General features: G+C 37.6%; 1 protein-coding gene across 4 annotated transcripts in view; it reads left to right on the top strand.

The window, feature by feature from the left end:
* CEP57 (centrosomal protein 57) overlaps window positions 1-27,887 on the top strand; it is a 95,550-nt gene that overhangs the window by 2,300 nt on the left and 65,363 nt on the right. For all 4 annotated transcript variants that reach the window (XM_053708598.1, XM_053708597.1, XM_053708596.1 and 1 more), the window contains exons 2-3: window positions 289-451; window positions 19,497-19,676. In XM_053708598.1, the coding sequence (XP_053564573.1) occupies window positions 361-451; window positions 19,497-19,676 (271 nt within the window). In that variant the 5' untranslated portion in view covers window positions 289-360. The remainder of the gene's footprint in view (window positions 1-288; window positions 452-19,496; window positions 19,677-27,887) is intronic.

Genomic DNA, 27,887 nt, shown 5'->3' with positions numbered 1-27,887 from the left:
ACTATAATGTCCCATTCAGATCTGAAATGTAGTGGTAACTCTTAAACACTTATAGTGCAATAAAATGTATTACTACTTGCTGCAGTACTTTTGTGTGTGTATATTAGAGCCTGAGACAGACAGAAGATGGATATATATTCCTGGGATTTGTGAAACCATATATATTATATGTACTAAATTCACCACGAAAGCTGAACATTTTTTGGTGTGATAAGTTTCTGAAACTCTCACTTAAAATTCATTTTTATAGATATTAATTAACTAATGTTTAATCTTATTTGATTGCAGCAGTACAATCACTTGACCCGTAGTCCTAAAGAATACTCCAAACACGATACTCCATCTGCAAGCTCCTATGTCATGTATCCAAGAGGAAAACCATTCATTAATTCCGAAATACAGCGTTCTCCAGAGAAACCAATTTTTGCCTACCCAGAAAGTAACAGCAGAGGTATATTTAAAAAAATAAATAAAAAATAGTGCATTGCTGATCCAGAGATTACTTCAACTATGTGTTAAACTATGCAGTGTTAAAGGCATAGGAAAAAGAAAAGACTTTCAGGATTCAGATACAGCAAGTAATTTTAAGACCATTTAAATTCACTTCTATTATCAAATTTACTTTGTTCTTGTGGTATACTTTGCTGAAAAGCATGTGTCCATATCCTCATCGACAGCAGTGCTCTACTAGGTGATTGGTGGCTACACCCAGTAGTCTCTTGTTATTGGCTCACAAGATGTGTTCAGCTAGTTCCCAGTAGTGCATTGCTGCTCTAAACAACTTTCTAATTTACTTCTATTATCTAATATGCTTCATTCTCTTGGTATCATTTGTTAAAGGCGCAACAATGCACTACTGGTTTTTAACTGTACACATGGGCGAGCCAATCACAATCAATATATATATGCGGCCACCAATCAACAGCTAGAACTTAGGTTCTCTGCTGCTCCTGAGCTTAAATAAACCTTTCAGTAAAGGATAACAAGAGAATTAAGCAAATTAAATAATAGAAGTAAATTGGAAAGTTGTTTACAATTGTATTCTCTATCTGAATCATGAAAGACATTTTTTGGGTTTCATGCCCCTTTAAGTACACATTCTTATATACAAGCAACAGTACACAGAGTATTTTATATCCATGTTTATATCCATTTTAAAATTGACTTCTCCTTCATATATTTTAAAATTAGAATTTATTTTTCTAAATTTAGTATATTGAGTTTATGGGGTGGGTAAGTAGAAAAGAAAAATGCTATTCTTATTTTATCTACAAAACTATTGTGATTCATCATTTGCATAGATAGGTTGAGAAACTGATAGCAATGAATTATTAATACATTTTCCTGTTGGTAACAGCTGTACGGTTTCATATATACGCAGTCTGTATACTGTTTCATATACTCCTGTGTATGGAATTTCATATGACAAACTATTCTTGTTTAATTAATTTGTTCATATTTTCTTTCACAACAGCTTCTTATATTTTGCTTATTTCATAAAACAAATTAAATATATATTTACCATAGTATTTTGTTCAACAACTCTCCCTTTGTTGATAAGCCAAATTTCCCCCATGAAAACATGAAAAACTTTGCATTACCCTGTTATTCTGTCCCGTGAGTGCAGAAACATCTTCACATTTTTAATTGTATTAGAAACAATACAATTTTATTTACGGCGAGTGCCTCTGTTCACTTGAACCACCAATCTATTTGATATATTTGATATTTTGGGAGCACCCCGACGTTGTGATTCATATAGTGAGTGCTGGTAACTTTGGACATATATATATATATATATATATATATATATATATATATATATATATATATATATATATATATATATATATATATATATATAGAACTCAAAATCATCCTATCAACTACAGTGATATATATCGGGTACTGTATATCATCATGTGAATAACATATAACATGGTGCACTCTTGTAACAAAGGCAATACATTAACATTGGGATGTAGTAAAATCAGACCCTGCCTTGCCATTCATGGGGATGGGTTTCCAGGATGGGTTTTAGGAGAGGACGTAGTCTAAAAAACTCATTGATGTTGACCGATCCAACAGATTGTTACCTGAATGAAACCTGGCTGAAATCTGTTAAGCGATATTTCCGCTGCACTAGTTGTGATACTTGTAACTCCATGATACCAGGCACCAATTTTCATCACCAACATACTAAAAAGAAATTAAAAACTAGACATTTGACTTGTTCCACAAAATTTGTCATCTATCTCCTGAGCTGCATATGCAGATGTTTGTATGTAGGAAAAACTGACGATGACATCAAGAAGAGGATAGCTAACCATAGGAGTGCCATCTGATCGGCTATAAAGAAAAAGCAAACAGAGACAAACAGTGGCCAGACATTTCCTAGAACATAATTACACAGTAAACTATCTTAGATTTATGTTAATTAATCATGTGCCCCTTCTTGGCCAAGGTGGTGACAGGAAGAAAGAAATCTTATAATTGGAGGCCAAATGGATATTTACTTTTGATACCTATGAGATAGATAGTTAGAGAGAGATACTTGATGTCTGAACTTGATGGATACTTGATGTCTGAACATAACTTTATCTACGATGACTCATTGCCATGAACTGATACATTATTAGAGCACGCCCACTTTTCTCCATGATTGATTGGAACACTGATCATACATTGAAGTAGTTGTTGCTTAGTGTGAGGTTTAGATTTGGAGTGGAGAATGGCATCACATTATTCAGAGTGCAGTGATTTGGTTTATTGCTCATGATGATAAGTTTGTGTTACCACCTGGAGTGGTGACTGGGCGGATCGTTTTCCTCCATTGAGGATGTCATGCTCATGGATGTATAGACACTTTTCGTTTGTACTTTACACCAGAGTGTCAATATTGGAGCTCACCACATATGCAATGACAACAGTATTGATATATGTATATGGTACAATATAATGTATAGGGCTGCAACTAACTATTATTTTCATAATCGATTAATCGGCCGATTATTTTTTCAATTAATCGGATAAAAAGAGAATCAATAATAGTTTTCTATGTTTTAAATAAAATCCACATAATAAATGTTACAAATATAAACTTCAGACTAAAACTTTACATTAACACAATTGTTTCTTCAATTTTTAAGCAGCAGAGCACAGTTTTATAATTAAACAAAACCACAAACTGTTTGAAAAGAGGTAGAACTAGAAAGAGTTAGACTATCACTGTTAATAACATTCTGTTATTCACTCTTTCAGAAACTTTGCATTGAAATGCAAAAATCTCAACATGTCCACATGCTTCTGGCTAAGGCTGGTTCTCTGTTTGCAGCTATATTTCCTGCAGCAGAGAAAAGGCTGTTGAGGTGTATAAGTAGGGTTTTGCCAATTTCACCAAAGTGGGATATTTATCTTTGTTAGCTCTTCACCAATGCTAAGTGCTTTCTACCTTGGCAAGGGGCCTCTCAAAGTAACCCTTGACTTCATTCTAACATAAAAATATCTTGAATATCTATATGCAATGATAAATAACCAGCTATAAGGTTAGGGGAAATATCTAGTCCGCTCTAAAAATAACGAATATATACTTATAAAGGTTGAAAAACCAACTAATCGATTATGAGATTCGTTGACAACTATTTTCATAATCGATTATGACGATTAGTTGTTGCAGCTCTAATCATGTGTGATACTGAAATCCAAAATATGCAAAGATTTTTGAAATAATCAGTCATTCAGACAGCACTCCTCAAATGTAAGGCCATGCACTTCAGAGCAATCCTATAAAAGAGTAGAGAAAAGGGCCACATTGCATAATACTGTCTGGATATAAATCCACTTGTCAGCACCCAAGGAGTCGTCAGCTTGTGAGTTACCAAATCAGTGAGTTGAAGCTAAAAAGCTGTTTAAAAAGGCTCACTAACCATTTAAATCATGGTTTTCTACCTAAAGGTTTCATTTTTAGAATAACTTTTATTTTTTCCATTTACTTATACCATTAGAAATACATAGGTCATTTAAATTATTGGGAGGTGAAATATCTCCAGTTTAATAGGTTCATATTTGATAAACTTTTCAGCTTTACTTAATTGGAAGGAGAAACAAATATTACCTTAACCCCTTAATGACCGGACCATTTTTCAAATTTCTTACCCTTAATGACAATGGCTATTTTTACATTTCTGCACTGTTTGTGTTTAGCTGTAATTTTCCTCTTATTCATTTACTGTACCCACACATATTATATACTGTTTTTCTCGCCATTACATGAACTTTCTAAAGATACCATTATTTTCATCATATCTTATAATTTACTATAAAAAAAAATATAAAGTATGAGGAAAAAATGGAAAAAAACACACTTTTTCTAACTTTGACCCCCAAAATCTATTACACATCTACAACCACCAAAAAAAAAAACATGCTAAATAGTTTCAATTTTTTGTCCTGAGTTTAGAAATACCCAATGTTTATATGCCCCTTGCTTTTTTTGCAAGTTATAGGGCAATAAGTACAAGTAGCACACTGCTATTTCCAAAACATTTTTTTTCAAAACTAGAGATAGTTACATTGGAACACTGATATCTGTCAGGAATCACTGAATAATCCTTCACATGTATATATTTTTAAAAAGAAGACAACCTAAGGTATTAAACTTGGGGTATTTTGACTCTCTTCATGCAACCATTTTAGCACCAATCAATGCCAAAGTTTTAAAAGAAAAAAAATAAGTGGTGAATTTTTGACAAAATAGCAATTTAAGAATACATGTACTGAGAATGTTAAGGGTTACTACAAAATAACACCCCAATATGTGTTCAGCAACATCTCCTGAGTACAGTGATACCACCCATGTATAGGTGTGTCGGGTTCTCTGGGGGCTAAAAGGCCTTATTTTTAGGTAGTGCATTCCAGTTTTCCAACTTGGAATTTTCACATCTGTCATCATGCACCCATGTCCTATTTGGAACATTTATGAAGCCAGCCAATGTAATTTACCCCCAACAAACCATATATTTTTGAAAAGTAGACACCCTAGGGTATTTCAAATGCTGGTATTTTAACACTTTCCATGCACTAATTCAACCACCAGTCTTTGGCAAACTTATGGGTAGTCATTGTTTTGTGTTATTTTTCATACACTTTGTACTTTAGGCATGGATTCTCAATTCCTGTTATGAGTTACTGTCAAAAAACACCTCAATATCTATTCAACAACATCTCCTGAGTACAGTGATACTACCCATGTATAGGTGTGTTGGGTTCCCTGGGGGCTAAAAGGCCTTATTTTTAGGGGGCGCATTCCAGTTTTCCAACTTGAAATTTTCACATCTGTCATCATGCACCCATGTCCTATTTGGAACATTTCTGAAGCCAGCCAATGTAATTTACCCCCAACAAACCATATATTTTTGAAAAGTAGACACCCTAGGGTATTTCAAATGCTGGTATTTTAACACTTTCCATGCACTAATTCAAGCACCAGTCTTTGGCAAACTTTTAGGTAGTCATTTTTTTGTGTTATTTTTCATACACATTGTACTTTAGGCATGGATTCTCAATTCCTGTTATGTGTTACTGTCAAAAAACACCTCAACATGTGTTCAACAACATCTCCTGAGTACAGTGATACCACCCATGTATAGGTGTGTTGGGTTCCCTGGGGGCTAAAAGGCCTTATTTTTAGGGGGTGCATTCCAGTTTTCCAACTTGAAATTTTCACATCTGTCATCATGCACCCATGTCCTATTTGGAACATTTCTGAAGCCAGCCAATGTAATTTACCCCCAACAAACCATATATTTTTGAAAAGTAGACACCCTAGGGTATTTCAAATGCTGGTATTTTAACACTTTCCATGCACTAATTCAAGCACCAGTCTTTGGCAAACTTTTAGGTAGTCATTTTTTTGTTATTTTTCATACACATTGTACTTTAGGCATGGATTCTCAATTCCTGTTATGTGTTACTGTCAAAAAACACCTCAACATGTGTTCAACAACATCTCCTGAGTACAGTGATACCACCCATGTATAGGTGTGTTGGGTTCCCTGGGGGCTAAAAGGCCTTATTTTTAGGGGGTGCATTCCAGTTTTCCAACTTGAAATTTTCACATCTGTCATCATGCACCCATGTCCTATTTGGAACATTTCTGAAGCCAGCCAATGTAATTTACCCCCAACAAACCATATATTTTTGAAAAGTAGACACCCTAGGGTATTTCAAATGCTGGTATTTTAACACTTTCCATGCACTAATTCAAGCACCAGTCTTTGGCAAACTTTTAGGTAGTCATTTTTTTGTGTTATTTTTCATACACATTGTACTTTAGGCATGGATTCTCAATTCCTGTTATGTGTTACTGTCAAAAAACACCTCAATATGTGTTCAACAACATCTCCTGAGTACAGTGATACCACCCATGTATAGGTGTGTTGGGTTCCCTGGGGGCTAAAAGGCCTTATTTTTAGGGGGCGCATTCCAGTTTTCCAACTTGAAATTTTCACATCTGTCATCATGCACCCATGTCCTATTTGGAACATTTCTGAAGCCAGCCAATGTAATTTACCCCCAACAAACCATATATTTTTGAAAAGTAGACACCCTAGGGTATTTCAAATGCTGGTATTTTAACACTTTCCATGCACTAATTCAAGCACCAGTCTTTGGCAAACTTTTGGGTAGTCATTTTTTTGTGTTATTTTTCATACACATTGTACTTTAGGCATGGATTCTCAATTCCTGTTATGTGTTACTGTCAAAAAACACCTCAACATGTGTTCAACAACATCTCCTGAGTACAGTGATACCACCCATGTATAGGTGTGTTGGGTTCCCTGGGGGCTAAAAGGCCTTATTTTTAGGGGGTGCATTCCAGTTTTCCAACTTGAAATTTTCACATCTGTCATCATGCACCCATGTCCTATTTGGAACATTTCTGAAGCCAGCCAATGTAATTTACCCCCAACAAACCATATATTTTTGAAAAGTAGACACCCTAGGGTATTTCAAATGCTGGTATTTTAACACTTTCCATGCACTAATTCAAGCACCAGTCTTTGGCAAACTTTTAGGTAGTCATTTTTTTGTGTTATTTTTCATACACATTGTAATTTAGGCATGGATTCTCAATTCATGTTATGTGTTACTGTCAAAAAACACCTCAATATGTGTTCAACAACATCTCCTGAGTACAGTGATACCACCCATGTATAGGTGTGTTGGGTTCCCTGGGGGCTAAAAGGCCTTATTTTTAGGGGGCGCATTCCAGTTTTCCAACTTGAAATTTTCACATCTGTCATCATGCACCCATGTCCTATTTGGAACATTTCTGAAGCCAGCCAATGTAATTTACCCCCAACAAACCATATATTTTTGAAAGGTAGACACCCTAGGGTATTTCAAATGCTGGTATTTAACACTTTCCATGCACTAATTCAAGCACCAGTCTTTGGCAAACTTTTGGGTAGTCATTTTTTTGTGTTATTTTTCATACACATTGTACTTTAGGCATGGATTCTCAATTCCTGTTATGTGTTACTGTCAAAAAACACCTCAACATGTGTTCAACAACATCTCCTGAGTACAGTGATACCACCCATGTATAGGTGTGTTGGGTTCCCTGGGGGCTAAAAGGCCTTATTTTTAGGTGGCGCATTCCAGTTTTCCAACTTGAAATTTTCACATCTGTCATCATGCACCCATGTCCTATTTAGAACATTTCTGAAGCCAGCCAATGTAATTTACCCCCAACAAACCATATATTTTTGAAAAGTAGACACCCTAGGGTATTTCAAATGCTGGTATTTTAACACTTTCCATGCACTAATTCAATCGCCAGTCTTTGGAGAATGTGTGTGGTGGTATTTTTTATTTTTACACACACATTGCTTTTTGGCTGTGATTTTGGAGAATGTGGTAAAAGTTATTGCAAGAAAACAGTCCAGGTTGTTTTCTGTAAGACCTCCTGAGTACATCTATACCCCCCATGTATAGGTTTGCCAGGATTTTGGGAAGGTTCTGTTACAATTTTATGACTTGCATTGCATTGAGTATTTCTTCTGATAGGCCTATCTTTAGTTTGGGGCCAAGCGCATTACCCCAGGACTATTTATTGTCATGAAAGTTTATATATTTGAAATGTAAACACCCCAAGGTATTGTATATGTAGTGCTTTGATGCCTTTGATGGAACCGTTTTAGCCAAAGAAAATGGAGACAGTGTATGGTGGTAATTTTTTAATTTTCAGTTTTACATTGTTTGACTATAATTTAGGAGAGCCTGTTGTAAGTTATTGCAAAAACACAATACAGGTTGTTTTCTATAAGACCTCCTGAGTACACCTATGCCCCCCATGTATAGGTTTGCCAGAAGTTTGGGAAGGTTCTGTTAGAATTTTATGTCTTGTAATTTTAGTTAAAAGTGAGAGTATTTCTTCTCATAGGCCTATCTTTAGTTTGGGGCCAATCGCATACCCCAGGTCTATTTATTGGCATGAAAGTGTATATATTTGAAATGTTGACACCCCAAAGTATTGTATATGGAGTGCTTTGATGCCTTTGATGGAACCGTTTTAGCCAAACAAATTGGAGACAGTGTATGGTGGTAATTTTTCAATTTTCAGTTTTACACACACACTGCTTTTTTACTCTAATTTAGGAGATCCTGTTGTAAATTATTGCAAAGAAAAAGTCTGGAGCAGTAAAAGTAAAAAATAAAAATAAATTCAGGAACAGTAAATGTAAAAAAAATTAAGATTTCACCAATGTATGGTAGCGTTTAAAGCAGTCACCAATGCAGAGTCCAGGTTGTCCAGGGCAATCAGGACAGTAGAATGTGGTATCCTTTCTCAGCCCCCTTTTATAGCAGACTCTGCATCTTTTTTGTGGTTTCTGCTGTGTGGTAGTATGAGGAATTTTAAAAATAAAGTGGGTAGCCCCAACTCTGCTTTCCCCCATCACCGCCTGGGGAGCAGGTGCATCTTGGTACAAAATCACCGAAATGACCTGGAGCTGGAACTGCAAAAAAGTGAGTTTCATTTCGGGATTTGCTTTTTTGTTCAACAAGAAAGCGTTGTAGGTTGCAATTTGCATAAGATAAATTGCAACCTTTTTGTACCAGGCCCTTGTCTTCCGCATAATTAGGTAGGGTTGAAGCAGCTGATCTGCCAGATCAACCCCACCCATATGCTGATTATAGGCCTTGATGCACACTGGCTTGTTTGTGACCTCAGCTGTGCCACGTACAGAGACCTCCACAGTCCTTTCAGTGTGGATGGTGCTGAGAAGGTATACATCCTTCTTGTCTCTATATTTGACTGCCAAGAGCTCCTCTTGGCGCAGAGCTGAGGTCTCCCCCCTTCGTAGCCGGGTGCGTGACAGTTGCTCTGGGAATCCTATGCGGTTCTTACGGATAGTACCGCAAGCTACTGTATCAAAACAATACAGTAGTTTGAATAAAAGGACACTTGTATAGAAATTATCAAGATACAAGTGGTACCCTTTGTTCATTAGGGGTTGAATTAGGTCCCAGACAATCTTGCCACTGGTTCCCATATGTTCTGGGCAACCTGGAGGGTCAAGCTGGGTATCCTTTCCCTCATACACCCGGAAGGCCTGAGTATACCCACTGTCGCTCTCACAGAGCTTATACACTTTCACTCCATACCTGGAGCGCTTGGAAGGAATATACTGCTTGAATCCCAGCCTTCCCTTATACTTCATCAGGGATTCATCTACGCAGATATTCTTTCCAGGTGTATAAGCCTCTGCAAACCTGGCAGTGAAGTGGGTTATCAGGGGGCGGATCTTGTACAGCCTGTCAAATTGGGGATGCTCCCTAGGGAGGCAAAGGCTGTTGTCATTAAAATGCATGAAACGAAGTATCATTTCATACCTTTGCCTAGGCATAGACTGTCTGTAAATGGGGGTACAGCAGATGGGGCTAGTGCTCCAGTAGGAGCGGATGGATGGCTTCTTGATTATGCCCATCAGCATTGTGAGTGCCCAGAATTTTAGAAATTCTGACACGTCAATGGGGGCCCATTGCTGCTTTGCCCAAAAAGACTGAGGCTTAGCAGCACGGAATTGCTGGGCATACACATTAGTTTGGGAGACAATGTTCCCCAAAACATCATCCCCCATAAAAAGCTGCATAAATTGAAGGGGGGTAAATCCTGTGACATCCAGATTGATGCCAGGATTTTCTGTGAAAGGAGGGATATCTGGCCTCTGGAGATTAGGCACTACCCACTCCTCAGCAGCTGGAGCAACACGTCTCCTTCTGGCAGGGGGCTCAGAAGCCACAGATACATCACTAGCACTAGATTCATTTCTAGATACACTTATTTCACTAGATGATGTATCTGAGCACTGACCAGGGTCAAAATCAGAGCCTGCGTCAGAGGCAGAGGCATCAGAATCTGAAGCCAGGATGGCATAAGCCTCGTCAGCAGTATAAAAACGCTGTGCCATTATAAATATATATTAATGCCTAAAGCAGTGATCTACACACAGAAGGGGTTAATGGCTTTTACAAACAAATTAAATAGCAGTGATATCAATGCCTAAAGCAGTGATCTGCGGCACAAAAGGGGTTAATGGCTTTTACAAACAAATTAAATAGCAGTGATATCAATGCCTAAAGCAGTGATCTGCGGCACAAAAGGGGTTAATGGCTTTTACAAACAAATTAAATAGCAGCAATATCAATGCCTAAAGCAGTGATCTGCGGCACAAAAGGGGTTAATGGCTTTGGGTCTTACAATAAAATTAATCAATGCCTAAGCAGTGATCTACGCACAGAACCTACGTTAATGGCTCTTACAAAAAAAATTAAATTAATGCTTAAGCAGTGATAAAGCAGTTATCTGCAGCACAAAAGGGGTTAATGGCTATTATAATAGACTTTGGGTCTTACAATAAAATTAAAATTAACAAATTAAATAGCAGTGATATCAATGCCTAAAGCAGTGATCTGCGGCACAAAAGGGGTTAATGGCTTTTAAAAAAAAAAAAAAAAATAGCAGTGATATCAATGCCTAAAGCAGTGATCTGCTGCAGAAAAGGGGTTAATGGCTTTTACAAACAAATTAAATAGCAGTGATATCAATGCCTAAAGCAGTGATCTGCGGCACAAAAAGGGGTTAACGGCTTTGGGTCTTACAATAAAATTAATCAATGCCTAAGCAGTGATCTACGCACAGAACCTACGTTAATGGCTCTTACAAAAAAAATTAAATAAATTTAAATAAATGCCTAAGCAGTGATAAAGCAGTTATCTGCAGCACAAAAGGGGTTAATGGCTATTATAATAGACTTTGGGTCTTACAATAAAATTAAAATTAACAAATTAAATAGCAGTGATATCAATGCCTAAAGCAGTGATCTGCGGCACAAAAGGGGTTAATGGCTTTTACAAAAAAAAAAAAATAGCAGTGATATCAATGCCTAAAGCAGTGATCTGCTGCAGAAAAGGGGTTAATGGCTTTTACAAACAAATTAAATAGCAGTGATATCAATGCCTAAAGCAGTGATCTGCGGCACAAAAAGGGGTTAATGGCTTTGGGTCTTACAATAAAATTAATCAATGCCTAAGCAGTGATCTACGCACAGAACCTACGTTAATGGCTCTTACAAAAAAAATTAAATAAATTTAAATAAATGCCTAAGCAGTGATAAAGCAGTTATCTGCAGCAAAAAAGGGGTTAATTGCTATTATAAGAGACTTTGGGTCTTACAATAAAATTAAATAAATATTAACCACCGCCTAAAGCAGTGATCTGCGCATAGAAGGTGTTAATGACTCTTAGAAGAGCCTGTATATCAATGCAGTGATATCAACGCCTAAAAATACGCCTAAAAATATTAACTATAATCAATGCCTAAAGCAGTGATATAAAAAATTAATTTAAAAAATTATATTTTTAAATTAACCCCTAAAAAAATGCAGACAGCAAAAAAGGTGCTGCTGTGTGCTCCTGTGCAAGAGCAATGCTTATGCAGAGATCAATGGCACAGATGGGGTTAAAAATTATATATTATATATATATATATATATATATATATATATATATATATATATATATATATATAAAAATATATATATATATATACCAACAACAGAGTGGCTCTGAAAAGAGCCTTTGGGTCTGATATTTTTCAAAATTTAAATGCAATGGCACTCTCCCTCTCAATACAGATCTGTCTCTCTCCTTCACTAAACAACAAGTGAGGAGAGGGAGGCAGATCCATGGTGGTCATAGTCAATATTTACAAATATTGACTTGATCAGCCAAATGGTGATCACTCTAACAAGTGATCACATTTAGAGGCAATTTCTGATTGGATGTTACTAGCCTGCCTCTAATGATGAGGCAAGCTAGGAACACCCTCCAGACTGAAGCCATGCCCTTAGAAGGGCAGCACCCGGCACCATCTTGCCTGCAGACACCATATTGTCTGCAGGCAAAGTATATAGATATTTTATTTTATTTTATTTTAAATGTTCCCTTATTTTATTTTTTTTAAAAAAACATCATATGCTGAGTGCCTTTACCCAACAAGGCACTCAACATGTCAGGGGCCAGCATCGGAAGCGATCAAATGCTTCCGATGCACTAAACTGCCGGGAGTTTAAGATCTGAAGCTCCCCGGCAGTTTAGTTACGTATTGCACAATGCCTCAACATGCAGGCATTGTAGCAATACGGTTAGAGCAGCTGAAGCGATCACCGATCGCTTGCAGCGCTCGTTTTACCGGCTGACGTACCAGGTACGTCAATTGTCATTAAGTGACAGTTTTTCACTGACGTACCTGGTACGTCAGCTGTCACTAAAGGGTTAAAGGGACACTGAACCCAATTTTTTTTTTTCATGATTCAAATAGAGCATGCTATTTTAAGCAACTTTCTAATTTACTCCTATTTTTCATTCTCTTGCTATCTTTATTTGAAAAGCAAGAATGTAAGTTTAGAAGCTGGCTAAATGCACTTACCATTAAATAAGTGTTGTCAGGGTACTGAACCAACAATTGACTGGCTCCTTCGCTTAGATGCCTTCTTTTTCAAATAAACATAGCATGATAACGAAGAAAAATTGATAATAGGAGTAAATAAGAAAGTTGCTTAAAATTGCATGCTCTATCTGAATAATGGAAGAAAAAAAAATTTGGGTTTAGTATCCCTTTAATAACAATTTAAGTAGCTTTATTTAACTAATACAATAGCATTACATTTCATTTTTACTGCTTGTCCATCCCTCCTCACACTTCTGTCCTTGTACAGATCTATTCCTCTCCAGACAATATTTTCTTCAGTGAGCTTTTTGAAACTACGTAAGAGTTAAACTAATGATTTAGAAGGGACATGTAATGTTAACTTAAATTCACTCCTCTTATCTCATTGGCTTTGTTTTCTTGTATTAATTGTTGAAAAGCATACATAGGTACACCAGGAGTAATGCATTGCTGTGTGCTAGCTGCTTATCATTTGCTCACCCAATGACATCTACTTATCAAGCCGTCAACTGTTCTGCATTCAACGACACCAATACGCTTGCCTAAGTTCGCCTAACATCGCTGCCGCGGACCTGAATACGCTCTCCAAAGTTACCAAAAAAGCTGTCAAAAAGCCGCACACCAAGTACGGGGTGAAGAGCAGCGGACTGTTGTTTACTGACAGTGATCGATCTCGCTGCTCTTCGGCTTTTTCACAGCTTTATTGGTACCCTGTCACTAAACACCCACACTATACTATACTGTTTACCCCCTATACCGCCGCTCCTGGAGCCCACTGCAACTCTAATAAATGTATTAACCCCTAAACCACCGCTCCCGGACACGCCGCAACACCTACATTATACTTATTAACCCCTAAACCTAAGTCTAACCCTAACACCCCTAACTTAAATATAATTTAAATACATCTAAATAAATATTCCTAGTATTAAATAAATTATTCCTATTTAAAACTAAATACTTACCTATAAAATAAACCCTAAGCTAGCTACAATATAACTAATAGTTACATTGTAGCTATCTTAGGGTTTATTTTTATTTTACAGGCAAGTTTGTATTTATTTTAACTAGGTACAATAATTATTAAATAGTTATTAACTATTTAATAACTTCCTAGTTAAAATAAATACAAAAGTACCTGTAAAATAAAACCTAACCTAAGTTACAATTATACCTAACACTACACTGTAATTAAATAAATTCCCTAAACTAAATACAATTAAATAAAATGATCTAAAGTACAAAACCCCCCACTAAATTACAGCAAATAATAAACAAATTACAAGATTTTTAAAGTAATTACACCTAATCTAATCCCCCTAACAAAATAAAAAAAGCCCCCCCCCCCCCCAAATAAAAAAAAAGGGCCTTTTGCGGGGCATTGCCCAAAGTAATCAGCTCTTTTACCTGTAAAAAAAATTACAACCCCCCCCCCCCCCCCCAACATTAAAACCCACCACCCACACAACCAACCCTACTCTAAAACCCACCCAATACCCCCTTAAAAAAACCTAACACTAACCCCTTGAAGATCACCTTACCAGGAGACGTCTTCACCCAACCGGGCCGAAGTCTTCATCCAGACGGGCAGAAGTCTTCATCCAGACGGCATCTTCTATCTTCATCCGGCGCGGAGCGGGTCCATCTTCAAGTCATCTGATGCGGAGCATCCTCTTCTGACGACATCTTCTTGTTGAATGAAGGTACCTTTAAGTGATGTCATCCAAGACGGCGTCCCTTCAATTCCGATTGGCTGATAGAATTTTTACATCACAAAATTCTACTTTTGCCGGTCTGTAGCGTTTGATAACTAACGGGAATCAGGCTCGCCACAATTACGCTGCGGAATTCCAGCATATTTGCGGTTGACGGCTTGATAAGTAGATGCCAATGTATTTACCTAGCTCCCATTGAGCTTTGTTCCCCTTCAACAAAGATACTGAGAAAATGAAGTAAATCTGACATTTGTATGCTCTATCTGAATTATGAAAGAAACATTTTGGGTTTATGTCCCTTTTTAAGGTCTATTTCTCAACTTTATTTTATAAGATTTTTTTGCTTAGTATGTGATAAGAGGCTACCTGTAGTGGCTTAGAAATGGGCAGAAATTTAGTGGTTTAAATTATTAAGTATATTAATATAACAATGTTGGTTATGCAAAACTGGGGAATGGGTAGTAAAGGCATTATCTATCTTTTTAAACGATAACATTTTTGGTGTATACTGTCCCTTTTAAGTGATGAGAATTTTTGTGAATATTTTACTGTACAGCCTGCTAAAATACTAGACTGTCCTGCTGAATACTGGACATCTGACATCCCTACTAGACAGCTAGTCTTAAATTTCACAACAAACTAGCAAGCACAGTAATACCGATCTGTGAGCCACACGGAATTAAAGGGACAGAAACCCAGTAGCAAGTACAAATTGGCTTCTCCAAATAAGGCGTTTGGTGGGTGAAGTTTGACTATTGGAAAAACAATAGCTGCAAACAAGGTCTTCATATACTCCAAATATTTTCAAACTATCCTAATATGTTACTTTATAGCAGAGTAATATTGTAATTATAAGGTGTATACTCTCCCCTTAGGACAGTGCTTCAGAGTTATATTGCCAACTTAAAGGGCATGAAACCCCCCAAAAAGTATTTCATGATTCAGAAAGAGAATCCTTCTTCCTTTTTAATAAATCCTTTTATTAAGGACTTAGCGATACATAGGTATATAAACAGAAAATGAGGATATGAAACAGGTTATATATCAGGTATACATATCATATCTATACAACAATGGTTATCAAACGGTATATAGGTCCTTATTTCTAACAACTTTCCAATCTACTGCTATCATCTTATTTACTTAATTCTCTTGGTATCCTTTGTTGAAGCAGCACCAATGCACTAATGGGTTAATGCTTTGGGGAGCCAATAAAATGAGGAATTTATGTGCAGCAACCATTCATCAGCTCCTGAGTCTACCTAGGTATGCTTTTCAAAAATGGTCACAACGGAAACAAAACAAATGAGATATAGAGCATGACTGCAATTTATTTCTATCTGAATGGGGTTTTATGTTCCTTTAAGAAGCTTGCCAAGAAACTTAGTAGCCAGTTACATAAGATTTTAGAAAAGGAAATTTATGCTTACCTGATAAATTTGTCTCTTTTACGATACAATGAGTACACGGATTTCATCCTTACTTATGGGATATCGCCTCCTGGTCAGCAGGAGGAGGCAAAGAGCACCACAGCAGAGCTGTATATATAGCGCCTCCCTTCCCTCCCACTCCAGTCATTCGACCGAAGTTAGGAAGAGAAAGTAAAAGCCAAGGTGCAGAGGTGACTGAAGTTTAACAAAAATAAAAGACCTGTCATACAAAAACAGGGTGGGCCGTGGACTCATTGTATCGTAAAAGAAACAAATTTATCAGGTAAGCATAAATTTCCTTTTCTTTTACAAGATACGATGAGTCCACGGATTTCATCCTTTATGGGATACAATACCAAAGCTATAGGACACGGATGAAAGGGTAGGGACAAGACAGGGAACCTAAACGGAAGGAACCACTGCTTGAAGAACTTTCCTCCCAAAAACAGCCTCTGACAAGGCAAAAGTATCAAATTTGGAAAATTTGGGAAAAAATGTGAAGAGAAGACCAAGTTGCAGCTTTGCAAATCTGTTCAACAGAAGCATCATTTTTGAATGCCCATGAGGAAGCCACAGCCCTAGTGGAATGAGCCGTAATTCGATCAGGAGGCTGCTGTCCAGCAGTCTCATATGCAAAATGGATGATACTAGTCAGCCAAAGAGAAAGAGAGGTAGCCGTAGCTTTCTGACCCCTACGTTTCCCAGAAAAACACAACAAACAGGGAAGATGATTGACGAAAATCCGTAGAGGCCTGTAAGTAAAACTTCAAGGCAATCCACGTCCAAATTATGTAACAGTCGCTCCTTCTTAGAAGAAGGAATAGGACACAAGGAAGGAACAACAATGTCCTGATTAATATTTTTACTTGAAACAACCATAGGAAGAAAACCAGGTTTGGTACGTAAGACCACCTTATCGGAATGAAAAATAAGATACGGAGAATCGCATTGTAATGCTGAAATCTCAGATACTCTGCGAGCAAAAGAAATAGCAACCAAAAATAAAACTTTCCAAGATAATAACTTAATATCTATGGAATGCGTAGGTTCAAACGGAACCCCTTGAAGAACATAAAGAACTAAATTAAAACTCCAAGGAGGAGCAATTGGTCTAAACACAGGCCTGATTCTAGTTAGAGCCTGACAAAAAGATTGAACATCTGGAACATCTGCCAGATGCTTGTATCGTAAAATAGACAAAACAGAAATCAGTCCCATTAAGGAACTTGCTGACAACCCTTTCTCCTATCTTTCTTGGAGAAAAGACAAAATCCTGGGAATCCTAACCCTACTCCATGAGTAGCCCTTGGATTCGCACCAAGAAAGATATTTACGCCATTCATTCTAGGAACATGCTTACGTGCCTGAATCAAGGTATCAATGACCGGATCAGAAAACCCTCGCTTAGATAAATCAAGCGTTCAATCTCCAAGCAGCTGCAGAGAAACTAGATTCTGATGATGGAAGGGTCCCTGAATGAGAAGGTCTTTCCTTGGTGGAAGCTTCCATAGTGGCTGAGATGACATGTCCACCAGGTCGGCATACCAAGTCCTGCGAAGCCACGCAGGAGCGATGAGGATCACAGATACCCTCTCCTGTTTGACTCGAGCAATCACCCGGGGAAGGAGAGCAAATGGAGGGAACACATAAGCTAGGCGGAAAGACCAAGGCATCTATCAGCTCGGCCTGGGGATCCCTAGACCTGGACCCGTATCTCAAAAGCTTGGCATTCTGACTAGATGCCATAAGATCCAACTCCGGCCTGCCCCATCTGAGAATCAGGTTCCCTGATGAAAAGACAGTCTGCTCAGAAAATCCGCTTCTCAGTTTTCCACACCTGGAATGTGGATCGCCGACAGATAACAAGAGAGAGCATCCGCCCACTGAATTATCTTGGCTACTTCTGTCATTGCCAAGGAACTCCTTGTTCCTCCCTGATGATTGATGAAGCTACAGTCGTAATGTTGTCCGACTGGAATCTGATGAATTTGGCCGAAGCCAACTGAATTCCAGACTGCTCCCCATCCTATCAGACTGGCGTCCGTTGTCACTGTCACCCATAAGAGTCTGCGGAAGCATGCCCCCTGGGACAGATGATCCAGCGACAACCACCCTAGAAGAGAGTCCCTTGTCTCCTGATCTAGATCTATTTGAGGAGACAAATTTTCATAAACTCCATTCCACTATCTGAGCATGCTCAGTTGCAGAGGTCTGATATGAAAACGAGCAAACGGAATGATGAGTAACTTTCTGACTTCCATCAAAAAGATCTTCATGGATAGAGAGTCTATTAGAGTTTCCAAGAAAGGAACCCTTGTCTGTGGAACTAACGAATTCCTTTCCAGAGTCATCTTCCACTCGTGAGTCCTTAGAAAGGACAGAACAATGTCGATATGAGACTTTGTTAGCTGATAAGATGCCGTCTGGATCAGAATATCGTCCAGATAAGGCGTCACTCCTGCGGCCTGAGAACCATGTGTAGCTGTACACTTGCTGTCTAGTATAGTCTCCCATGAAGGGAGAAAACATACCTGAATAAATAGCCCCTCTCGTCTCTAAGGGCGTCTATTCACCATGTGAGTGGCCTCTTTTTATCTATGCCCAGAAATAACAAAATGGCACTTACCTCACCATCTGCCGACAGCAAAGGCAGCTCCCAGGCGTGTGAAGTCCTACTGCTCACATGGACCTGAGGATTACAAGGAAAATACTGAGTAAGATCCCACAGATGTTTTTCCCCAAATAGGGCAGCAAAAGTGTATGGGAGGCGCAGTGAGAATTATGTCCCACAAGTTCTCATTGCTTTAAAGCCACCAAATGCTTCTCTTATTACTGAAGAGACTGATCTGGTCTAGGCTACACCCCAGAACAAAGTAGCACACTGTGGCACTACTTTAAAAATAGTAAACTCTTGATTGAAGAAACTATAACTAACACCTCACTCTGCCTCTTCCTATCACTAACACAGGCAAAGAGAATGACTGGGGTGGGTGGGAAGGGAGGAGCTATATATACAGCTCTGCTGTGGTGCTCTTTGCTTCCTCCTGCTGACCAGGAGGTGATATCCCATAAGTAAGGATGAAATCCGTGGACTCGTATCTTGTAAAAGAAAATAGATTTTTAAGTTATTTTTTATAGATCTAATCGGAAGTAATAATGTCTAGTATTTGTCAAGCAGTGAGTTAGATGTAGCATGTAATGCAGTTTATCTTAGTATACATAAATATGCTTATTAAATAAAGGTGTTGCTTTACATAACCACAGATCCAGCACTGCTTTATTCCTGCTTATAATTTTGCGTTTTTATAGTAAATCTCATTTTTACTTTTATGCAGCTATATTTTCTGCTTTAAAGAATCTTCAAGAAAAAATACATAAACTAGAACTGGAACGGACAAATGCTGAAGAAAACATAAAGCGTCTATCAAAGGAAACGTTCGAACACAAATATCACCAGGGCAAACAAAGTCTAGATAAAGACAGTCAGAAGGATAATTTGCCAAGACAGAATAAAGGTATTTTTTCTGAACTCTTACCCTTCTAAACATGTTCAATATGCCATTAAAGGGGCATTAAACGCTAGATATGTTCAAATGTATTAGTAGAAAAGAAGCACCAATTGAAGCACTCACTTTACAAGCAATATGATAGGTAAAGTGTGTGTGTATATGTATATATATATATATATATATATATATATATATATATATATAGCCCCGTCCTCAGACTGTATAACATGCATAAAAACATGCCTGCGTTATATACCCGAACACCCGTGCCGCAAACCGGAGGTCCCATGACGTTAGACCCGCTCCACTGCGCAGGACCAACCGTTACCATGGTAACCTGAAGCGGCGTGACAGATCATACATACATTTAGTCAGCTCACAATGGATCTCAACTAATGATTCCCTATTACTATCATATGCTTCCTCTATACTTGACCAACATTGAGTCTTAGCAAAACATCCTGTATATAATCTATATAAATTATTGCAGAATAGGCTGTCTCCATCAGTAAATTTAAGTCTAAAGCAGCCCAAATTATACACTAGAGAACTTGGTAGAAGAACTATAGATGCCTATAAATGATTATACGGCAACTAATTAACAATCTCTATTTTCATTGATGATAGAATGATGCTTACCACTACCTATACTATGGATAAAAGAGCTTTGCCTGAGATGATAAAACAGGAATGGAATATCATACAGTCAGATGGGAACCTGCCTTTTGGGAAGATGCAGCCTCCAAAAATTGGCTTCCGGAAGGCTAGATCGATTAGGGTCATGTTGGTTAAGGTTGACCCAGTACAGAGCTATAGGACTACCACTTGGCTCCAATAAGTGAAACCTGGTTGTTATAAGTGTGCAGGTTGCACTACCTGCAATTGTCTCCTTAATACCAAATTCTTTATCCCTCCGTCTACAAACAAAAGGTTTGAGATCCGACATAGAGTAACCTGCACGACAACACATATTGTGTATCTGCTCCATTGTCCGTGTGGGTTATTCTATATCGGAAAAACAATTGACGACCTCCGGACTTGCATCGCCAACCATCGCACTTCAATACATATGGTCATAAAAAATGTCACGTCTGAACAACCTGTTGCCCAATATTTTGTGCTATTTGGCCATGCAGTCTCAGATTTGAGGTATGTGATCATTGATCACATCCCCCCTCTCACAAGAGGGGGTGATAGAGGGAAGTTGCTGTTGCAGCGCGAGTCTAGGTGAATATTCAACCTGGGCACTTTAGTGCTCAGGGGGTTGAACACCCACCTGGACTGGCACTGTTTCCTATGAGTCATTTACTACTGTTATCTAGTTACGAGGACAAGCATAGACAGTTGAGATTAGTATTGGGCAATATGAATCCTTTGTTATTACACTCTGGCCCCTGCCTGATAGAGATTGTTAATTCTTTTAGATAGTTGCCGTATAATCATTTATAGTCATCTGTAGTTCTTCTATCAAGCTCTCTAGTGTATAATTTGGGCTGCTTTAGACTTAAAGGGACAGTCTAGGCCAAAATAAACTTTCATGATTCAGATAGAGCATGTCATTTTAAACAATTTTCCAATTTACTTTTATCACCAATTTTGCTTTGTTCTCTTGGTATTCTTAGTTGAAAGCTTAACCTAGGAGGTTCATATGCTAATTTCTTCGACCTTAAAGGCCACCTCTTTTCAGATTGCATTTTAACAGTTTTTCACCACTAGAGGGTGTTAGTTCACGTATTTCATATAGATAACTTCACGTGCACAGTGTTATCTGGGAGCAGGCACTGATTGGCTAGACTGCAAGTCTGTCAAAAGAACTGAAATAAAGGGGCAGTTTGCAGAGGCTTAGATACAAGATAATCACAGAGGTTAAAAGTATATTAGTATAACTGTGTTGGTTATGCAAAACTGGGGAATGGGTAATAAAGGGATTATCTTTCTTTTAAAACAATAAAAATTCTGGTGTAGACTGTCCCTTTAACCCCTTAATGACCGAGGACGTGCAGGGTACGTCCTCAAAAAAAAAAAGGCAGTTAACGCCTGAGGACGTACCCTGCACGTCCTCGGTGTGGAAAGCAGCTGGAAGCGATCCTGCTCGCTTCCAGCTGCTTTCCGGTTATTGCAGTGATGCCTCGATATGGAGGCATCCTGCAATAACTTTACATGGCCATCCGATGCAGAGAGAGCCACTCTGTGGCCCTCCCTGCACCGGACATCGATGGCCGGTATCGTTGGTGGGTGGGAGCCGACTTGGGAGGCGGGTGGGCGGCCATCGGTGTATCTTCTGACATCAAGGGGGGCGGGATGGGTGGCGGGGCGCGTGGGTGCGCGCACGTGCACGGTGGTTGGCGGGGGGGCGCGTGCACGGGGCGGGAGCGGGTGGGAACCGCTACACTACGGAAAATATTGCTAGGAAAAAATGGCCAAATCTTGTTTGTGCAAAAGCACAAAAATAGATCGTGGAGGGGTGGGGGGTTGGTTTTGTGTGGGGGGAAGCTACACTACAGAAAATTTTAATAAAAATAAAAAAAAAACATATTTTCTTCTAAACTGGGTACTGGCAGACAGCTGCCAGTACCCAAGATGGCGCATATTAAGTTAGAGTGGGAGGGTTATAGAGCTGTTTGGGGGGGATCAGTGAGGTTGGGGGCTAAGGGGGGGATAGTACACAGCAGCATATGTAAATATGCTTTTTAAAAACACAAAAAAACAACAAATATAGCTTTTATTTTAGTACTGGCAGACTTTCTGCCAGTACTTAAGATGGCGGGGACAATTGTGGGGTGGGGGAGGGAAGAGAGCTGTTTGGGAGGGATCAGGGGGTCTGATGTTTCAGGTGGGAGGCTGAGCTCTACACTAAATGTGATATTAACCCTGCAAGCTCCCTACAAGCTACCTAATTAACCCCTTCACTGCTCGCCATAATACACGTGTGATGCGCAGCGGCATTTAGCGGCCTTCTAATTACCAAAAAGCAACGCCAAAGCCATATATGTCTGCTATTTCTGAACAAAGGGGATCCCAGAGAAGCATTTACAACCATTTGTGCCATAATTGCACAAGCTGTTTGTAAATGATTTCAGTGAGAAACCTAAAATTGTGAAAAATTTAACGTTTTTTTTAATTTGATCGCATTTGGCGGTGAAATGGTGGCATGAAATATACCAAAATGGGCCTAGATCAATACTTGGGGTTGTCTACTACACTAAAGCTAAAATTACCCCAAAAAGCTCCCTACATGCTCCCTAATTAACCCCTTCACTGCTGGGCATAATACACGTGTGGTGCGCAGTGGCATTTAGTGGCATTCTAATTACCAAAAAGCAACACCAAAGCCATATAAGTCTGCTATTTCTGAACAAAGGGGATCCCAGAGAAGAATTTACAACCATTTGTACCATAATTGCATAAGCTGTTTGTAAATAATTTCAGTGAGAATCCTAAAGTTTGTGAAAAAATTTGTGAAAAAGTGAACAATTTTTTTTATTTGATCGCATTTGGCGGTGAAATGGTGGCATGAAATATACCAAAATTGGCCTAGATCAATACTTTGGGATGTCTACTAAAAAAAAATATATATATGTCAATGGATATTCAGAGATTCCTGAAAGATATTAGTGTTCTAATGTAACTAGCGCTAATTTTGAAAAAAAAAAAAATGGTTTGGAAATAGCAAAGTGCTACTTGTATTTATGGCCCTATAACTTACAAAAAAAGCAAAGAACATGTAAACATTGGGTATTTCTAAACTCAGGACAAAATTTAGAAACTATTTAGCATGGGTGTTTTTTGGTGGTTGTAGATGTGTAACAGATTTTGGGGGTCAAAGTTAGAAAAAGTGTGTTTTTTTTCAATTTTTCCTCATATTTTATAAAAAAAATTTATAGTAAATTATAAGATATGATGAAAATAATGTTATCTTTAGAAAGTCCATTTAATGGCGAGAAAAACGGTATATAATATGTGTGGGTACAGTAAATGAGTAAGAGGAAAATTACAGCTAAACACAAACACCGCAAAAATGTAAAAATAGCCTTGGTCCCAAACGGACAGAAAATGGAAAAGTGCTGCGGTCATTAAGGGGTTAAATTTACTGATGGAGACAGCCTATTCTGCAATGATTTATATTTGTAGAATATTTATATAGATTATATACAGGATGTTTTGCTAAGACTTAATGTTGGTCAAGTATAGAGGAAGCTTATGGTAGTAATAGGGAATCATTAGCTGAGATCCATTGTGAGCTGACTAAATGTATGTATGATCTGTCACTATTTTATTTCAGTCATGCCGCTTCAGGTTACCATGGTAACGGTTGGTCCTGCGCAGTGGAGCGGGTCTGACGTCATGGGACTTCCGGTTTGCGGCACGGGTGTTCGGTGTTGGGGTATATAACGCAGGTATGTTTTTATGTATGTTATACGGTCTGAGGACAGGGCTAACACCCCTGAAACGTTACTGGTATTAAATTATTTATATTATATTACAAGACCCGGTGAGTGCTTACTATTGGTTTTGACTGTGATACTTTTTAATGCACCCTGTGCAGTTGTTATTGGTGAATTGAGTGCGGAGCCCTACTTGGATTTATATATATATATATATATATATCAATGGCGTATTTAGGTTTTGTGCTGCCCTAGGCACTCAACATTATGCTGCCCCCCACCCCCAGGTTTTAGGCTTTGTTTGACTATAATATTTTTTGGTGAGGGTGTAAGATTACTTTTTTTTTTCATGGCATTTCTAAAGTAAATGTTCAAGTGCGTGTGTGTATATATGTGTGTGAATATATGGTGTGGCGGTGTGTAGTGCAATGTGTGTGTGCCAAAATATATATATATATATATATATATATATATATATATATATATATATATATATATATATATATATATATATATATATATATACGTATACGTGTGTGTGTGTATATATAATATGTATGTGTATATATGTATATATATATATATGTGTATATATATATGTGTATATATATATATATATATATATATATATATATATATATAATTTTTTTTTTTTTTTTTTTTTTTTACAAATCTCAAGGAAGAAAAGTTTGAAGAGGTCACAGTAGTGTTCTCTCCAAAAATGACAGGGATTTCAGCACTCCATTTAAATGTTATATTCAATACACATATACGTAAGTATTAATTTAGAAATAGGTGTTCCAGGCCTCCATGCAACCAAACAACTTCTGGGTCCCCTAAACCAAAACCACACAAGATTGATATAAATAAAATAAATTTATTAGTGCAAACAAAGAAAGAAAAATCAAAAAAATCACATACATTTAAGAATACATTGTGTACATTAAATGCATAGATAAAGCTGGCCAGCTCACTCAGGTTGATATGATGCAGGTGAATACCTAGATATAGGCTTTTGAGTTATTAGGCAACACCCCTACCAGTGGGTAGCCCTGTGTACCGACAGGAATCTGCTACCATGGATAATAATGGGGATCCATGCGTAATTACTCATATGGTGCACAAATGAAACTGACAACACCTGTCTCAGAGGGTAACTCAAGCGAATTTGAGAGTCTTGTTACCATGAGATAAATATTAGGATCTATGCCAGTTACTTATGTGCTGAACTGTAACAATGTAACAAAGTATTACATGCTTATACATTTACACACTTATATTGAGAAAACAACACCCTGACCAGAGGGTAGCACCAATATTGAAAAAAGGTTCCAGCTACCTTAGTACTAAATAGGGATCTATGTATCTCTAATGGTAGATGTGTAATCACAGCAATAATGGCAATCACTTATATAGTGCAAGCAGTATAGATTACATGAAATACATGTTAATAGGGCTTTCCACATCCACTGTGATTTTGTTTTAAAGCTTAAGTGTATATGCTTTAATGCATGTTCCAGACAGTACATTCCATTACAGACTCGTAAGTCCATGAATACTTTACAAATCACTTTTGTGCGCTTGTAGTCCTTCTTCTCCTTTTAAGCTTGGTATAAAATCCGGGTGCGGTGCCTGCTTGCTGCTGTAGTTAGAAGAGCTGTGTACTGCATCGAGTATCAATCAGGGGCTGGTTCTCAGCTGTGCAAATGACGTCACACGCCAACGGCCGTTTCACCCCCCACGTGACCAAATGTCATTGGGGCTTCCTCAGGGCGTATACTTAGCAACTCCATGTGCGCTTTATTTAAGCTCAGCCCTTTCATTGGATTGGTGAAAATATCCTTAGTGAAAATGAAACAAAGTTTTTTATTTATCAGATGTAATCAGTATAGTCATTGGTTCTCACCATAACCACACAAATTAGCAACATTGTGATAACATATTAGACGTTTCAATACTTGCAAATATATAATAGCAAAAATCAAAAAACGTTGTTCGCACTTGTTACAAAAATAATAATTATTTCCAGCAAGGCCAATCCTGCGCGAGATAAACAATGGGAGTAGGAAAAAATATATTGTTAGTCTATATTTTTTAGATTTTTAGTTTAAGAAAAACGACATTACGAAATTCTACATTATGATAAAGTGGTACCATATTATTCTTGTACAAATTATACACTTTTTTACCTTTATAAGAAAGGAGCAAAATCCAATTTTTCGTTCAAGCCATTTGGTGACAATGTTTTTAGTCGAAAGATCCATGCCACTTCTTTCCTAAGTAGTAAATTATCAATATCTCCACCTCTACCATGTAGAGAACATCTTTCAATACCTATAACTTTTAGATCATCAGTAGAGCAATTATGGCAGAGTTTGAAATGCAGGGCTATGTTACTATTTATAGTGCCTTCCTTTTGCATTAGCAATGTCATTGCGGTGTTCTGTCACCCTATCTTTCAAGATCCTCTTAGTTTTCCCTGTATAGTACAGGGGACATGGGCAGTAAAGTAAGTATATTACATTATCAGATTTACAATTAATGAATTGCCTGATATCATATATTTTCTCACCTGTAGAAAACTTACTAGTTTTTACTATAAATTTACAAAAGACACAATTGCCACATTGAAAGCAACCCTGTAGCTTTTGTCGTTTTTCAAGCCAATTTTGTGCTTTTGGATTGCGTGAGAAATCACTCTGCACCAATCTATCTTTTAAATTGGGAGCCCTTCGTGCAACTAATGATGGAAAGTCACCCACCATACTTTTAACATTCTCATCTGAAAGTAAAAACTGCCACTTGCTTTTTAGAATATTTTGAACCTGATTCCAGTGTCCATTATACTCTGTAATGAACCTATGCAATGAATAAAGCCTTAAAAGCCAATAGAGATTGTTTGCTTTTCGATAAAAAAGAGAAAAGAGTAGACAATAGGATCAGGTTTATTACAGAGTATAATGGACACTGGAATCAGGTTCGAAATATTCTAAAAAGCAAGTGGCAGTTTTTACTTTCAGATGAGAATGTTAAAAGTATGGTGGGTGACTTTCCATCATTAGTTGCACGAAGGGCTCCCAATTTAAAAGATAGATTGGTGCAGAGTGATTGCAATCCAAAAGCACAAAATTGGCTTGAAAAACGACAAAAGCTACAGGGTTGCTTTCAATGTGGCAATTGTGTCTTTTGTAAATTTATAGTAAAAACTAGTAAGTTTTCTACAGGTGAGAAAATATATGATATCAGGCAATTCATTAATTGTAAATCTGATAATGTAATATACTTACTTTACTGCCCATGTCCCCTGTACTATACAGGGAAAACTAAGAGGATCTTGAAAGATAGGGTGACAGAACACCGCAATGACATTGCTAATGCAAAAGGAAGGCACTATAAATAGTAACATAGCCCTGCATTTCAAACTCTGCCATAATTGCTCTACTGATGATCTAAAAGTTATAGGTATTGAAAGATGTTCTCTACATGGTAGAGGTGGAGATATTGATAATTTACTACTTAGGAAAGAAGTGGCATGGATCTTTCGACTAAAAACATTGTCACCAAATGGCTTGAACGAAAAATTGGATTTTGCTCCTTTCTTATAAAGGTAAAAAAGTGTATAATTTGTACAAGAATAATATGGTACCACTTTATCATAATGTAGAATTTCGTAATGTCGTTTTTCTTAAACTAAAAATCTAAAAAATATAGACTAACAATATATTTTTTCCTACTCCCATTGTTTATCTCGCGCAGGATTGGCCTTGCTGGAAATAATTATTATTTTTGTAACAAGTGCGAACAACGTTTTTTGATTTTTGCTATTATATAT

This window comes from Bombina bombina, chromosome 3 (assembly GCF_027579735.1).
Source record: "Bombina bombina isolate aBomBom1 chromosome 3, aBomBom1.pri, whole genome shotgun sequence".
NCBI lineage: Eukaryota > Metazoa > Chordata > Amphibia > Anura > Bombinatoridae > Bombina > Bombina bombina.
This window is presented reverse-complemented; position numbering and strand designations above follow the sequence as displayed.